Consider the following 16070-nt stretch of genomic DNA (forward strand, 5'->3'; position numbering starts at 1 on the left):
ACCCAAAGGACGTAAGGTGTAATGGGTTTTCTAAATAAAGGACCGTGATTATAATTATTGAAGTTAAATGTCATCCGTTGCAACCCAATACAAACATAAAGGACGAAAAGTGAAATTTACCCTTTTAATTTAGTAAATTTTTAATAATTTTTTTCAGTTGTTGTTTATACTGAGTATTATCCCTAAAAACTATATTTCTCTCAAATTGCATTCCTAATCTTACTAAGATCTCATCCATTCTATCCCAACCAATTCCTTCATGTACGGAAAACAGTGTGATTCTCGTTCTCGCAATTTGTCTCGCCAGAACCTCGTGTGGTGGAATCCGGTGACCACGCCAACATCAAACTTATTAGAATCATTGTTGACGACTTCGTTTCAACTTCATATTGACAATATTCTTCTTTCAGTATCATAGACCAATCTGTAACGTTGACTAGCTAAGACGTCTTTGATCTTCGATTGTCGTTGAGGGTATAACAGAAATAGAAAAGTCGTAGCTATTGATTAGAAAGTGAACGACGGAGGTGAAGTTGGTGCACAGAGGTGGAAGAGAAAGGGGTTGCAATCTATGTATTTATATATTGTTATATATACAATATTAAGTATTAATATATAATAATATATAACTATTTTTTAAATAAATAAGATAGCATGATATATAAAATACTGGCCGAGTTACATCAATATCGCAGGTAAGCGGGCAACAAGCTGCGCCGCTACCCCTTTCTGAATAGCAAACCCTAGCCTATTAAAGGCAAACCCCTGCCCCCCCATATTGATGAGCAACTGCTGTGGACAACCTTTTGGACCCTAGTCAACAAACGGATAGCTTCTGGCTAGGGAGCCAAAGGTGTCGAAGGCGAAGGGGACAAATGCATGTTGGTTATCAGCACATGCTTTAGCATGTTTATCCACCTTTATATAACTAAAAGAAAAAAGATATATTTAAAAGGGATTGGATGAAAATGGCAAAAAGAAAAAAGAAAATTGTAGACTAACCAAAATACCCCTTGAGCTAACTGGGATATTTTGACTGAGTTAATGAGCTGGACCAAAATGTCAAAAAATGGGAAAAGTGTCAATTTGGGCCAAACCTCGGGGACTAAAGTGTCAATTTGGGCCAAACCTCGCGGACTAAAATGGCAATTCACTCTAAATTTTAAATGAAAAGGTAGACGTAACAGTAAAAATAACGTGAATGACAGAAATTCGATTGCTATCAATTTGGTTTGTTACGAAGGGAGCACTCACTAAAACAAACAAAAGAAACAAAAAATAAATAAGTTTTTTTTAAAGAAGGGATCCATAACTTGATAATATTATTATGAAAACCCAGTAATAATACAATGTTAGTAAAAAAACAATAAATAGTTGAATTAACTACTACCAATGGGGTAGTGGTGGAGTGGTTGGGGAAAAATTTGGTGTTCTTTGTGACCTAGGTTCGACTCTCACTCTTCCCATTATTTTGTGCGCCATCCAGGTGAAGGGCGAATACGGGTGGAACGGGTTCGTCTTGGATGGAAGGCGAGGTTTTACCGGTTATTCCACTGTCGTGCCTTCGGGTGGGTGGAGGTCGGGTTTCCGCACATCTGGGAGAGCCAAGGGGCTAGCGGCGGTCGAGTAGTTGACCTTGGCCACAGCGCCCGGTTAACACGTCATTCCTTGCCGTTCAAAAAAAAAAAGTTGAATTAACTACTATTATTTACAAACAAAAACCTCGTGTTAGAGTGGAAGGAGTATAGTAAACTTGTAATTCATTTTCTATTTCTATTAGTCATTATCTATACAACCTAATAAAAGCCTTAATTAGGGGACACATGTCACCCATCTAGAGCCTCAAAATCTCATTTTCCCGCCATTTTCCTAATCTCTTGATTTTCCTTATGTAATACCCGACGCGGGATCCGAATAAGCAATTTGGGTCACTTATTGTTCCTTCCATCATACGTCTCTCTTCTCCATCTCTAATCTTCATTCACATCCTAGGGTTTATGCAACTTCATTCGCACCTATATCCTTCTCATCCAATCGCATCCATTCGCACATCATTCTGCCGACATCTTCCGAAACCTAATGGATCCTTCAGTCGTTCAATCTGTCGTTCCATCCAAGCCTATACAATCCAATGTTCCATCAGGTTAATCTATTCAAGTATCTGGTTAATTATATGTCGTTCTATGTATTTCATCCATAAACTTTTGTATCTCATCGATTTGATTTTAACAATTGATAATCAGATATGTTTTGCCTCTTTCAGTCTTCACATAAACCCTAATATTTACCTCTTAATACTCAGATTAGATTTATCTCTGTGTATGTTTTTTTAACATTTTTTGTTTATTTTGCAATCTCTAATAGCACACATCACTAGCAGGTACGATTCCTTTCCTCACAAAACCTAATCCAAAAAATTATGCTCTGTCTGAAATGTCGCTGCCAAAATCTTATCAAGGTGAGTTTATATGATTTCAATTACAAAATCATCGTCACAAATCTCTTGGATTTTTCTTAATTTAGAACTTTACAACGTTGAATTTCACCGTACATAACGCAAGATGGATTGAGATTGCTTAGCGAACAAAACCCTAATTCAGAGCTATGGAAGGTATGCACACACTTTTGACCAATTTGTTTAATTCGAGATTAGTTCAAGTGGATTTTCAGTTTTTGTTGTTGAATTGCTTTGATTTGGTGTTATTTTCAACTTATAATTTATATGAAAACAGTTATCATTGCATTGAAAATATTTATCAGCAAGAATGTGACATGTGAGAAATTGTTGTTAGTTTATGATTTATTAACAAAGTCCAGATCAGTTTTTGTTAGAATAATACTAGGTTTGATCTCAAAGATCCTTTTGATGTATATTGATTTGGGATTAAGGGGGTGTTTTAGTGCATTTCAGATAATATATCTTTTCTATAAAACTATGTTAGAACAATTATTTTATCATAATAACACTAATATGAATGTTTTTATAAAGTTATTTAGGAGCTTATATGCTTCAAAAGTAGACTTTGAGTGATTTTGTCCATTTGACCCGTTACCCTTCAAAAGTAGACTTTTATAGTGTTTATGCTCCCTTTTGGATTTAGGCTAACCTGCTTCTATTCCAATAGTTATGATTTCCAATGTCTTTTCTACATTAATTACTTTAACATAGTCTTAGCTTTGTTACTTCAATTTAAGCACATGAAAAGAGGCATTTGATACTGTCTTCTCAAAACCAAGTTTATTTTATCCTTAAGTGTTATAATTATTCCATAACACCAACTATTTTTTTGATATAGGGTCCTTTACCTGATGTTGGAAGGAATCTAATTTTGATGTTGCTAATTGGGGCTATAAAGTGTATATATAGGGGCGGTCTGGTACCTGTGATTTTTGGTTTGACATATTTATTTTCGTGATTATTTGTTTAGCATAGTGTTGCTTCTTTTCTTGGTGATTTGGAATTAGTAGGTGTCATATGAATTCATAAAGTGGAAAATCGATTGAGAGGGTTTGATTATGATTCTATCTACAGGTCATAAAACCCAAAATTGCAAGGCCTGGTAGGGTTCCCGTTACCACCTGCGTGTGGGATTGTGACGGGAAGTCAGTTGCACGTGGTATTGGTGATGACTCTATACAGGTATTCTGCAACGCCTTGATTATTCTTATTTGTTTATTATACATGTGTAGGTATGCTTATTAACTTTATTAACATACAGATATGGAGTATATAGCCTGGGAGGGAAAATCGACCAGACATTTATGTAGCCAGTGACTAAAAGAAATAAATTACAGTTGTATATCAACACCATATTTGTCTTTTGATGCAGGTTATTCTAAATCAATTTCGAATCGACACAAATACACCTTTATACATACATCTAACTAGGGATGGCAAAAATACCCGAGCCCGACGGGTATACCCGAAACCCGACACAAATGGGACGGGATACCCGATACCTGATGGGTATTGGGCCGGGTATGGGATTAGTTTTAAAAATTTTCACGGGTATGGGTCGGGTATGGGATTAGGTTATGCCCGACCCGATTACCCGAAACCACATACCCGTTTACCCGAACTATATACCCGATCATATACCCGATGTTTTTAGTTTATATTTTTATTTCCCTTTAACCCTTATCTATTAGTGATTTATTTTAATATGTTCATAACGTGAAAAAAAAATTTTCTTTTAGGATATGTATTTGATAATAGTATTTATATTTTGTATGTTGTGAAGTGTATAAATATTATAAAGTTATTATTAATTTATAATAAAATTATATGTATGTAATGTATATTTTTAATTTATAATAGTTGTTGCATAAATAAAATTATATAATAATTATAATAGTAAAAAATGTATTTGGAAATCTCAATGTATATCATTTAACAAACTTATGGGTATACCCGATACCCGCGGGTATACCCGATACCCGACGGGTAATTACCCGACAAATACCCGACGGGTATTGGGTAGGGTATGGGACACGATTTTACAACCGGGTATGGGTATGGGATTACCAATACCCGACCCAAACCCGACCCATTGCCATCCCTACATCTAACGCCCAATTTGAACAGCTCTTATATGGTACAAAGAGGTTACAAAATAGCTAAAAACTAATTATACGTTAATTACACATTATTAATGCACATTATTTGGGTTTTTAATAGGTTTGATATTTTTATTCATGATTAGGAAATCAAGTGCTATAGTTGAAGGTTAACAAGTAGGTTCCTCATTCGACAAAGGTATGTATCTCCATCAGATTACCCACAATGAGTTGCATCAGATTTCTTAGTTTTTTGATGTGCATTCACGTCTTTGACCCGTTTCAAGCATGTTTTGTTCTGTTTTTTGACGAAATAAATGCAACCATTACTTTACAGCTAATTATACTTTTCAGTTAATTATAAGATATGATGGATCACTAAACAAAACATATTGGAGTCAACTCTGTTAAATTTGAACAATTTGTTTATATGAACACAGGAACAACATGTTGGAAGGGTGCAGGATATTCAAGGAGCTCTACAAATGAGAAAAATGTACCTCCCATCTAGAAGTGAGTCTAATATGTTGATTAGGATAAACTATATTATAGGTTGCATTGAAGTTTCAACACAAAAGCAACAAAGGATGTAACAATGAACCACCATATGAATGGCAAGTTTACAAGTGAGCCTATCAAAGCAACAGTGTTCATGTGAAGAAGACTACCAACAGCGATCAAGAAGAGTAACAGCCAATGAAACAGCATTAATCAGTAGATCTACAATAGCGAGTCAAAATCGATTAAGCTGGCTCTGGTGTCCCTTTTTTAATCATAACGAAGCCAAAGAATATTGCAACTTGGTCAATTAAACAAAGTTGTACGGATCAATGCGCTTAGTAGACGTGGTGAAGACAAGAACGAATCAGAACCTATGTGGTGCGGAAGAAGCCTGTGTGAAGTCGAGCAATAACTATGTGAACAACACCTATTGAATATGTGTTATATTGGTTTGAGCCAAAATCAAGAATCCGATATGCGTGAAGAAATTAAATCCGTATGATAAGCGGCAACCTAAGTAAGTGGTCATCTATCCAATCTTTTGAACTAAGGTAATACTATATATAATTAACAATTTTTTTTGCATAAAATGATTTAGGATCTTTTTATGCATTTAAAGTAAAATTCGAGTTGCTGTCAACCCATTTTTCCATACCAGTTAGGACAATGAACTAAGGGGAACTTTGCAGTCACTTGCTTGTGGGAAAATCTGCGTCCTTCAAAAGGTATTTTATTAAAAGTTTATTTAATCAAATGGAGTTTCGTTACATTTTTTTTGCTACCATAAGGAGATATAGGAGATGCTTTGAATGTGAACATTAGAATGTGCACGTGTTAAGCCAACACCTGTTCAACATTCACATTTCTCATTGCTTGAGTACTCAAGTAAGATAATTCATGAAACTCGCTTTGCAGTTATAATGAATTTGGCTTGCACAGTAGACGTATATGTTTATTGCTATCAAAGTAGTGTAGTTTTTATGCGTATTGATTTGTCAAACCGGTGCAGATTTGTGTAGTTTATTGCTCCTGAATTAGTGCAGTTTTTAGGCATATAGAGCTGTCAAAAAGTACAGATTTGTGTAGTTCGTTATTGTCAATTTAGTGCAGTTTAAAACAATATTATTTTATTTCAAGCAAAGTTGTTCTAAAACTATGTAATCTAACATTTTCTAGCTATCATCTGAATGTTTTTACTAAGCAAATCCTAACGACCCATTGGCAGCAAATTGATTACTTTTTATAATTCTGTATAATGTATTTCTTGCAATATTGTTGTCATATTTTTTTATTTTTTTTATTTTAAATATTTATTAAGTTTATTTTTATTTAAGTCTTTGACGGGGATATAAAATATGGCTATAGAATGTCCTAAAACAAGGTATGTACTTTGTCATTAATTTATCTAATACGTTACATTATTAAAGTTTATTTTAATTATACACTTATGAGTAACATTTATTCAACCCGTATAATACACGAGATTTTTAAAGATATAACTTTTTTTATGTGGCATATAAATTACATTTATCCAATCCGTTCAATACACGGGGTTTTTTTAAAGTTATAACTTTTTTATTATTTAATATGTAAAATTACATTTATTCAATCCATACGGTGCACGAGGTTCTTAAAGATATAACCTTTTTATAAATTAATATACAAAATTACATTTATTCAACCCGTACTCTACACGGGGTTCTTAAAATATAACTTTTTTGTTATTTCGTATATAAAATTACATTGATTATTCTACCCGTGTAATAAACGAGGTTTTTTAAAGATATATTATTTTATTAGTATATAAAATTATATTTATTAAACCCGTGTAATACACGAGATCGATAGATTTTTTGTTTATCATAATATGAAGAACTTAATACCTACAAAACCGGTTACTCTAACGGCTATACCTAATCATAAATGGTTTGTTATGGAAAAAATAGGTGAAAATATTCACATGATTACTGGATGGGATCGTATCAAACAAGACCTGTTAATCAAAGACATGATGTTTGTGGGTTGTTTTCACCTCACCCATTTTGACCGACATTAAAAATCAATGAATACTGACAGTAACCAGTTTGACCCGTTATTATATGTGTTTTAACCCCATGGTGCCACTTTTTAACCCTCATGTTCACTGTTTTAACTATATGACTGATTTGGCCGATTTTTGTTACCAATCTAATTGATGCCACTAAGTTTTACCTTATTTTGTGAAGCAGCCATGCCAGGTTCAAGCTGATAAAAATCCTAATGACCCTCAATCTATCAAGAGATGCATTGAAGTAATCGTTGCTGTGTGAATATGAATACTTTTAGAGGAACATATGTAATTATACCTGTGTGTAGATAATCCTTGCTGTGAGTATTTGTGGTGCATTGAAATCCTATACATGATCCATTTAGTATTGTCTTTTCTTCATTTGTAAATTATAATTGTAATTTAACTTTTTATGTAATTTCATTTATATTTCGTTAAGTGTTGTTAAGGGCTACAAAGTGATAGTTGACTTATAGTGTCTCAAGATTATTTTCTTCATTTACTTATCTTTTCGGTTTTGTTAGATCTATAGTACGATGTTTCGTTGTATTTTAATCCTTAACTTCAGATTTCCATAATAAGTCTATGCGTACAGTTTCTTTATGATCAGTATAAACTTTTTTTTTCTAAAAAAAAGAAACATATCATTTCTCAATACCGCGAAATTCGCGGGTATTAGCACTAGTATAATTATATAATACTCTAATTTGTAACATTTTGTTGCATTAGAGGTTGTACCCTATGTTTAATTAGTGTTTCTTTATAACTTGTGGATACCACTTCCTCCTTTTTACTCATTTTACCCTGAAGTCCTAAACTCATAAACACACGTTTACAGAGCGAAAGAGAGACGGAGAGAGCACGACGTGAGAGAGAAACAAATGAAAGGAAGTGGAAGCCGATCACCCCAATCCGTTGAAGGTGATGATGGCGACGACTCCGACAACCAGATTGGCAGTGATGGCAGCTAGGGTTCCAGTTTGGGGGTTTTGAAACCAGATCGTCAAGGTGTTGAGGACGTCTGCAATCTGGCTGGCGGCTAGGGTTCCAGTTAGGTAAGAGATTGTTGTTAATCTTGTGACTGGAAATTGCACACCAATTGTTTGATAAAATGCCTGAATGAGATTTTCGCGAATTAACATTGTGGTACATTGGTATTTTGGTACTGTGGTTGCTGATCAATTTTAAATGGGTTGCTAAAAAGTTACTAACTACTACTTGAAGGTCATTGCTAATGAACTGATTTGTTTTCAAATTTTGACTGTATTTCATGTGCACTAATCAAGTATAAATCTTTTTAAAGAGCGGATTATAAGTTTGCAATTAATTGGTTAACTGTTTTTTATTTGTGAGGTGTTGCAATCCTATCACCTGCTTATGTAAAAGTTGTATGCTTGGTTGGTGTATCGATTTTCACTAGCTACTAATTAGAGTTTAGAAGTTGTCCTTGCTATGGAAAGAAGATTATATAGACGGAAGGACACCCGTTATGTTCTTTTGTGATCAAGACAGTATATAAGTCCATCTAGATGCATGTAACTTGCACTTTTGTACATCTTCACATGAATTAAGCTGTGTTCTGTGCTCTTGTAGATATATGATTATCACTGGCTTGTAATATTATTCTATGTTGCCAATCTTAAGTGACTGATAATCACCATAAAACATTTGAATATCGTACTGGTTGTAATCAGAAAGCTACACATAAAGTTTCATTTTCTTTATCGATTTGTAGATCGTCTAAAGTCGTCTTGCTCGGAATTCGTGGGAAAGACTCCCTTTTAGTGTAAGTCATGGTGGGCTGGCACCGTCACGTGCAGTCTATACTTCTACATGTTGGAAAAAGAGCGGAAAACATCTATTATACTCATGCCACCTTTTCCACCTCTCCGTTGAAGTTCTCTCCGCTCCAAGGTGACTCATCATACTATCTTTCATGTTGTGTTATATGATATAGCCATTGAGTAATCAGTTTTCTTGTACCCAAAATTATTATTTTAGCAGAGTTTAACTTCGGTTACTATTTGATGTTTACTATCTCATTTACATGGCCTTTGTGTTCCACTGGCTGTCTCCAGACCTTTATATCACTATTTCCAGCACTGGTAATACTTCGGATCTGATTTACATTATCTAATTTGTCATCTTTGATTAAATGTTTTTTTATATAATGATGGCAAGGGTTTACTAGCACAAGAAGATTATTTTAGTATTTTATACATTTAGTTATTTATGAATGTTACTTCAAAACAAAAGCTAATAAGTGAAAACATGTCAAGGTGGGGCTAGCCCACTTGGTAGAGACACATGCATTTTAGACGAGATGCCAATGTGTGGCTAGCCCACTTAGTGATTGTTAATTTTCTTAATGTAATATTGTTTGAGCCATTAATATCTCATAAGGTGTCTTTGGTTTTTTCTGACGAGTTACAAGTGTCTTTTGGTCATTAAGACCTAATGAAATATGCTTTGGTTCTTTTAACCGATTACCAGACTACCAGTAGTTTGGATAGTGGTCATTAAGACCAAATAAGGTGTTCGAATAAATAAGATCTAATAACGTGTATTTGATTTCTTTTGACCCACTATGACTTCTTAAAAGTTGTCAAAACAAAGATAAATCACTTCTTTTTTTAAAGTTGTTTGTTTAATGTGTAGATAATTTCAAGGCTTAAACAGGTGTTGAGCCTGTTAGACGAGGTGTGAGGTTCAAAACTGAGCAAAGTGAGTAGGGTGTTAAACTAATTGTTGCTTTTGATTTGTGATCTTTGAAAGTGAGATGTATGCTAGATCGCCAAAGATTTTTGATCTTTGAAAGTTTTTATACAACTTAAAGGGTGTTAGACTAATTGTTGCTTTTGATTTCTGCAGTCATGGCAGGCGCTGCACCAGAAGGTTCCCAGTTTGACACTCGTCACTTTGATTCCAAAATGAACGAGCTGTAAGTTTAATTTGTTTATTTGATAGTTTTCACAGACGTCGGTAAATACTTTCTAAGAAGCAATCGGTCAAGTGGTTAAAAAACTTGCTTTTACATGCTGCTCACATTCTTTTATTTCTGTTACAGGATTTCTACTGATGGACAGGATTTTTTCACATCGTATGATGAAGTTTATGATATTTTTGATGCTATGGGTTTGCAAGAAAATCTTTTAAGAGGCATCTATGCATATGGTTAGTACATATCTAATTTTGTAGTTGGGTTAGTGTCATTTTTGTGGTATAATTGTGTTCTGTATTCTTACACTTTGTAATTTTGCTAAGAGTAAAAACGATAAACTAGCCAAGGTCAAAACTTTCTGTTTGTTTAAAAGGTATTCCTTTAATCATCTATACAACCATGATTTTTTGTCCTACTGCAGAAGGGTCTCATTCATTTAGAGCATTTATTTTGCTAAACCAGTAGTTCGGTTTGAAAAAAAAAGGTATAAAAAGAGATGAGTTCAAACAGGCTTCTGCCAAGTGCCGACTTCAATGCAGCAGGCTGCCAACATTTTCAGTTATTTCTCTATATTAAAGAGAAGTATGGGAATAATAATTGGCCATTTTCATTGAAACAGGTACAAGTTTTTACAGCAGTTGTGGGAGAGGATGCTTACAAACATCTTGAAGTGGATACATGGCAAGAGCTCTCCTTAGACTGGCAAAGTGCCTAGCATCAGTTTTGCTCCAGCTTATGTAATTAACTACATCGATGCGACATAGTGAGAACCGACTAAATCTCAATATAAATTTAGCCCCCGCCGCATCGCGGCGGGTTACATTTCTAGTTATAACTCTAATTTCTAACATTTCTAGGCATTGGGTGTTGTACCCTATGCTTTACTTATTTACCTTGCATTAACCTGCTTTTTGCTTTTTACCTGGAAGCGTGTAGATTTGGTTTGCTTACAGCAACACACACCTTCTACACCACCATACTGTAGCATTGCGACCCCTCTTTTCCTTTTATTTTCTTTCTTTTCTTTTCATTGTGGATGCCAGAACAATATCTACTTCACGAGCAAAACACAAGCAATCCTTTTCTCTTCGCTGTTGGAACCTTTCAGGTGGTGGAAGGAGCGTGGCAGTGGCACCAGCGCCCCTTTATCCCATGCGTTTTATTCCGTTTAAAGGTGAACAAATTTGGGGTTTGTTACTTAATGAACAAACACGTTTGTTTTTGTGTGATTTAGGGCCTTTGATTTGCTTTTATGTTTTCTTTCTTTTGTTTATGTTTGTTTCATAGCACAGGCTATGTAATGCTTTTTAGGTTTAATTGATTGTGATTTGGGGTTTTATAAGTTTTTTTAAGTGTTGATTTCACTTGAGAAATTGAATAGAGATGTTAAAGGTTGCCTACCAATTGTTTGTTGAAATGTGAGTAAATGAATTTTGGGATTTATTTGACATTTGTTTTCTTTTTCTAGGCATGATGTGAACTTCTGGCAGCATATATTGTGCCTGAGGAAAATGGATTTGAATCCACATCATTAACAACAATCATGGTTTGTTTTCTTACAAATCTTCATCCACCAGACCATAATCTTAACTTTACTTTCCTTTATTTCATAACTATGTTGTCTGTTATATTTTCTAATATGCTGTTTAATTTAAAGGACTTCTGGAAGCAAGCCTTTCGTGTTCGGACAGAGGTATGTGCTACAATCTATGTTAGTTCTGTGACATTGTGCATCAGGTTTGAAATTTATTTACTGATTTGACCAGCTTCATTCAGAATGCAATTACTTTTTACTCTTAGTTCTTAATTAGGTGTCTTTTGATAAAATGTCTTAACTTTGTATCATTAGATTACATTGATGAGAAGAATCCATAATCTTGATGCTGTTATATTATAATGATGAAAAGAACTAGAATTTGTTGGGCACCAGTTCACTGTCTTTAATTCTTTTAACCATTTGATTCAAATGACGAATAAAAATAATGAATCATGATGCTGTTATGATTTTTGTGGGTAACAATCAATTCTTCTAATTATTTTAGCATTGGGTTAACATGATATAAAGATTCACTGAATTTGTTGCTTTTATATTGAAATGATGAAAAATCAAGAATCTTGGATTATAGGCCACTTATTGGTTCTTGAATTATTATGTCGTTGACTCGTCGTTGTATATTAAGCTAAATGTCGACAAAAATAGACGTGTTGATTTTAATTTTACCTTTACTAAACATTTACAACTGTTTTGGCAGAAGTACCGTATGTATTTGGTGTTTGTTACTTCAAAGCAAGTACTTCGAGGGGCATTCGGTGTCACCAGGGCTCTGTACTTGGAAAGGCATGCGGTGTCTCCAGGATTTTAATTATAGATGATGTAAAGAAGTGGTGGATATGAGGATACTAGGTATCTCCGACCCTTTGATAGATGATGTAAAAACCGGCCCATAAATTGGTGTAAATTATGTTAATGTAGTAGTACCAAATAGCATATGATTTCGGTCAAATTGATATATAGCCAGGAAAATAAGAAATACCTATTGGTGATACGCGAAAATATAACTACCCTAAGCTGTCCAATGTAAAACAAAATTCAAAAATACTTGTGTATTGCAGTTTGATAATGACTTTAAGAGTTATGTTACGCCCTAACACGTTTTACCTTAAAAATATGACACAGCGGAAAAGAGCTTTAAAATTTCTTTCCTTATTAACGACATTACTTTCGAGAAGGTTCCAAAAGCTAAAATGTTAAACGTTCTATAAAAGAATTCACAACATTCATACTAAATTTTACATTTCTAGACGTTATATATTTCAACTATATGGTCGATCTATCCGTGCAATCCTTGCTCTTGACTCGATCTACGTCCGCTTCACTTCCTAAGTAGCAGAAGAAGTCCGTGTATCACCTGTGGGCATCACATACAACTTAGCCATTAATCAACGACAACATCATATAATATTAATCTCATATAATTAAGGATTGAATAACGTTCGGCAATTTAACATTAGTTCACCCAACTATCCTTACTCATCCTCTTATTCCGGGTTGGGCTTAAATTTCGTAAGAATCCGATGTACTCGTTCCTGCATTACATACCAACCTCAAACGCATAATTAGTAACATTAAAACTCTACGTATTTAAATCATGCACACGTACCATCTTACATGCATACATACTCCTCTACATACATACATACATACATACCTTTCTTACAACTTTACATACGTGCATACACTCATACATGTCTTTACACATACATACATACACAACCACATACGTACATCTCTTTCCTACATCCTTATATAATCATACAATATTTACATGGGACTTAGACTTAGATTTATAGCCCATAGACATCTAAGGAACCATCAAAATCATGTTTGGAAAGTTCACCGTAGTCCACGGATAACAAACCGAAGCCTACGATACATAAATCAACTTAAATAACAAATTTTTAGGTTTTTGAACTTGGGGAGGGCGTCGGCGACGGCCCTAGGGTCGTCGGCGACGGCCCTTGCAATTACCCGTAGCCAAAAATCCCCGTAGACAGTCAAATAACCCGTCAGCCAAAAATTCACTTTCTGGAGCCCGTCGGCGACGCCCCCATACCCGTCAGCGACGCCCTCTAGAATTTGCAGTTTTCTGCAGTTCCGTTTCGTCGTCCGTACGCACTAAAACGCGCATAACGTTTGAACCGTTTACCCGTTTAACCTCCCGTTTCTTCCTACATGCTTGTAAATTCACATTCTATCATATTAACTTAAAATCCTACTTCCGGATTAAGGAAATTCTTAACTTACGTGCATTCGACATATTATCATTTTCTAACTATTTGACCCGTTCGTGCATTTATCAACATACTCCGTTTATTTGACCTCAATCTCATATGAACTTTAATAATTTCATTGGCACCTATCATAAAAGATTAAATTCTCGGACGTCTTGCATCCTCTTAACCCATTTTCGCTCAAAAGCTTATTTTTGACCCGTTATGGGTATTTGCGCATTAAGTGGACTATGACATACAAAACCCTATACTTCGCTTTCATACTTGTCCAAGACATTACTCTAATCGAATAGCTCGTTTCCAAACGACTTCTAAGGTCGTTTGCCCGATATACCTATCAAGGGTATTTTAGTCAACTATGCTCTATCCTTAATAACAAAGGAATTCCTTACATAAGTAACCAATTCCACTACTTAGCTACAATTTCTTAATCACACCTACCTTTCTCGGATCAAAACTAAGATCCGTTTAATACTTCATTGACATCATACAATTCATTCCTATTTGACCTCAATTATCACATATAATTAAATTGCATATAACATTACATAAACAACTAAGAAGTGATTACGAAATCACTTACTTTGTGCATCCGTGTTCATACCCGCTTCCTTGCCTCATCTTGACCCGTTAGCCTTCCATGCTTGGTCCATGCTAGTGTGGTTCATATTCTTTCATGCCGTCATGCCATAATAATGTTAGTATTCATGCTCATTTATATTAACACACATTTTCCAACTCTTATCTACAATGACTTTCACTAACATGCATACGACATGATTTGTCAACCACATAGTTCAATATCTTTGAAATCCAAATTTGTTATCACACATAACACGTAATTGATCTAACACATATTCCATGATCTCTCGATTCTTATATTTGTGTCAAAATGCCTAACCATGCTATAAATTCTCTGTTGACTTTCAGAAAGTCAACCTTCTAGCATATAACTTCCAATTTCGAACACGCATTTATGTTGATATAATAGACCATATTAATGACATCATATTAATTTCATACATAATGTTGTATAACACATACAACTACATGATCACCTAGTCACATACACAATATACACATACTTATGCTTTCATAACTCTACATTCGACAACCGCATTGTTCAACATTCACTTAATCAAAATTATCATCTTACATACGTACACGACATAACTCCAACATTATCACTTATCAATAAACTATTCATTTCACATTCGTACACATTCACTCTTAATCACCATAAATCAAGCGCATCAATTACATGGCGAGCATCACACCATTGAAGCATAAAGTACAAGTTCCTAATGCATAATTTTACCAAACCATACATTCAAATCCGAATTCTCATATGGACTCCACCTTAAGCACACTTAACTTATTATTTTGCTAACGGCTACACCATAAGCACCTTCTATACATACTTACCCACAACTTTCATACAATTTCACAATTTTGCTCTCTTAGGCATTTCATCGAACACTTGGCGGGTGTACTACTAACAAAACATTATGTACAAGCATTCTTTGCATATTCTTACTAGTTCATATCAAGATCATCAAATTCCCCTAACTTCACCTAAATTTCATCCTAGATCAAGGTCATTAACAATAATCCATAATATCCAACTTCATATATATCAAAACTATATTTGGTTTAGCACATGCAACATCATCATCTTCATAACATTACTTCTACAAGTGGGTTTTTCACAAAAACCTCAAATAGCATCAAAATCATGTATAATTCGCATTCCATACGATAACCTTAACATATAATCATGCTCAATTTCACACAATTTCGAGGATTGATCATAACCCAATTCATACAAACATCATCAAATCCAAAATTACAACTTACCATGTATTTGTTAGGGCTAGATGACCAAGAAATCATTGACATGCATGAATACAACTACGATTAGGGCTTCAATTGGCTGAATTTCTTGAACTCAATTGAAGGAGAAGGGTTTCTCCTTTCCTGCCTTCTGTTCGCGACCCACAAGACCCAGAATTGGGTTTTTTCCTTTTTCCCCCATGTTTTTAATTAAAACATCTTTCCACTTGCCCCTTTTTAACCCTCTATAGTTTGTTCATTATCTTGTTTGGTCACAAAGAAATTCATTCTTTGTTATTGAAGTTACATTTTAACTAAACTAAATAACTTGGTTACCTCATATTAAGCTTTAGCACAAGGGATCAAGTTATCAAATTTAAATTCGGATTTTGGGGCGTT

General features: G+C 34.5%; 1 protein-coding gene and 1 long non-coding RNA gene across 33 annotated transcripts; one reads left to right on the forward strand and one right to left on the reverse strand.

Annotated features, from left to right (window-relative positions):
* Positions 1-1813: 1813 nt before the first annotated feature.
* On the forward strand, positions 1814-12592 carry LOC110909102. Of its 32 annotated transcripts, none has more exons than XR_004878753.1 (18): positions 1814-2143; positions 2365-2458; positions 2562-2611; positions 3297-3377; positions 3533-3640; positions 3720-3830; positions 4704-4756; positions 4998-5575; positions 5657-5783; positions 7287-8160; positions 8841-9019; positions 9764-9829; positions 9977-10046; positions 10173-10279; positions 10666-11220; positions 11515-11592; positions 11704-11739; positions 12299-12592. XR_004878753.1 is itself a non-coding variant. In XM_035982793.1 (4 exons), exons 1-4 carry the CDS (start codon positions 2080-2082, stop codon positions 3414-3416), a joined length of 312 nt encoding a protein of 103 aa, XP_035838686.1. In that variant the 5' UTR covers positions 1814-2079; the 3' UTR covers positions 3417-3526. The 32 variants fall into 32 exon arrangements, 1 of the variants encoding a protein (XP_035838686.1); XR_002575138.2 differs by having other exon boundaries at positions 2381-2458; positions 2524-2611; XR_002575135.2 differs by having other exon boundaries at positions 2381-2458.
* A 138-nt stretch (positions 12593-12730) lies between these two features.
* LOC118486389 lies at positions 12731-15902 on the reverse strand. The gene is made up of 3 exons (XR_004878764.1): positions 15696-15902; positions 14422-14509; positions 12731-13133 (listed from the first exon to the last, which is right to left on the reverse strand). It is a non-coding gene; the product is annotated as an uncharacterized LOC118486389 (long non-coding RNA).
* Positions 15903-16070: the final 168 nt, after the last annotated feature.

The sequence above is a fragment of the Helianthus annuus genome, chromosome 14, assembly GCF_002127325.2.
Source record: "Helianthus annuus cultivar XRQ/B chromosome 14, HanXRQr2.0-SUNRISE, whole genome shotgun sequence".
Classification (NCBI taxonomy): Eukaryota; Viridiplantae; Streptophyta; class Magnoliopsida; order Asterales; family Asteraceae; genus Helianthus; species Helianthus annuus.

Coding starts and splice junctions, on each gene's coding strand:
- LOC110909102 (XM_035982793.1), top strand. CDS start 2,080: ATGGATCCTTCAGTCGTTCAATCTGTCGTTCCATCCAAGCCTATACAA. Junction 2,144..2,380: donor ACAATCCAATGTTCCATCAG/GTTAATCTATTC, acceptor CATCACTAGCAG/GTACGATTCCTTTCCTCACA. Junction 2,459..2,561: donor GCTGCCAAAATCTTATCAAG/GTGAGTTTATAT, acceptor ACATAACGCAAG/ATGGATTGAGATTGCTTAGC.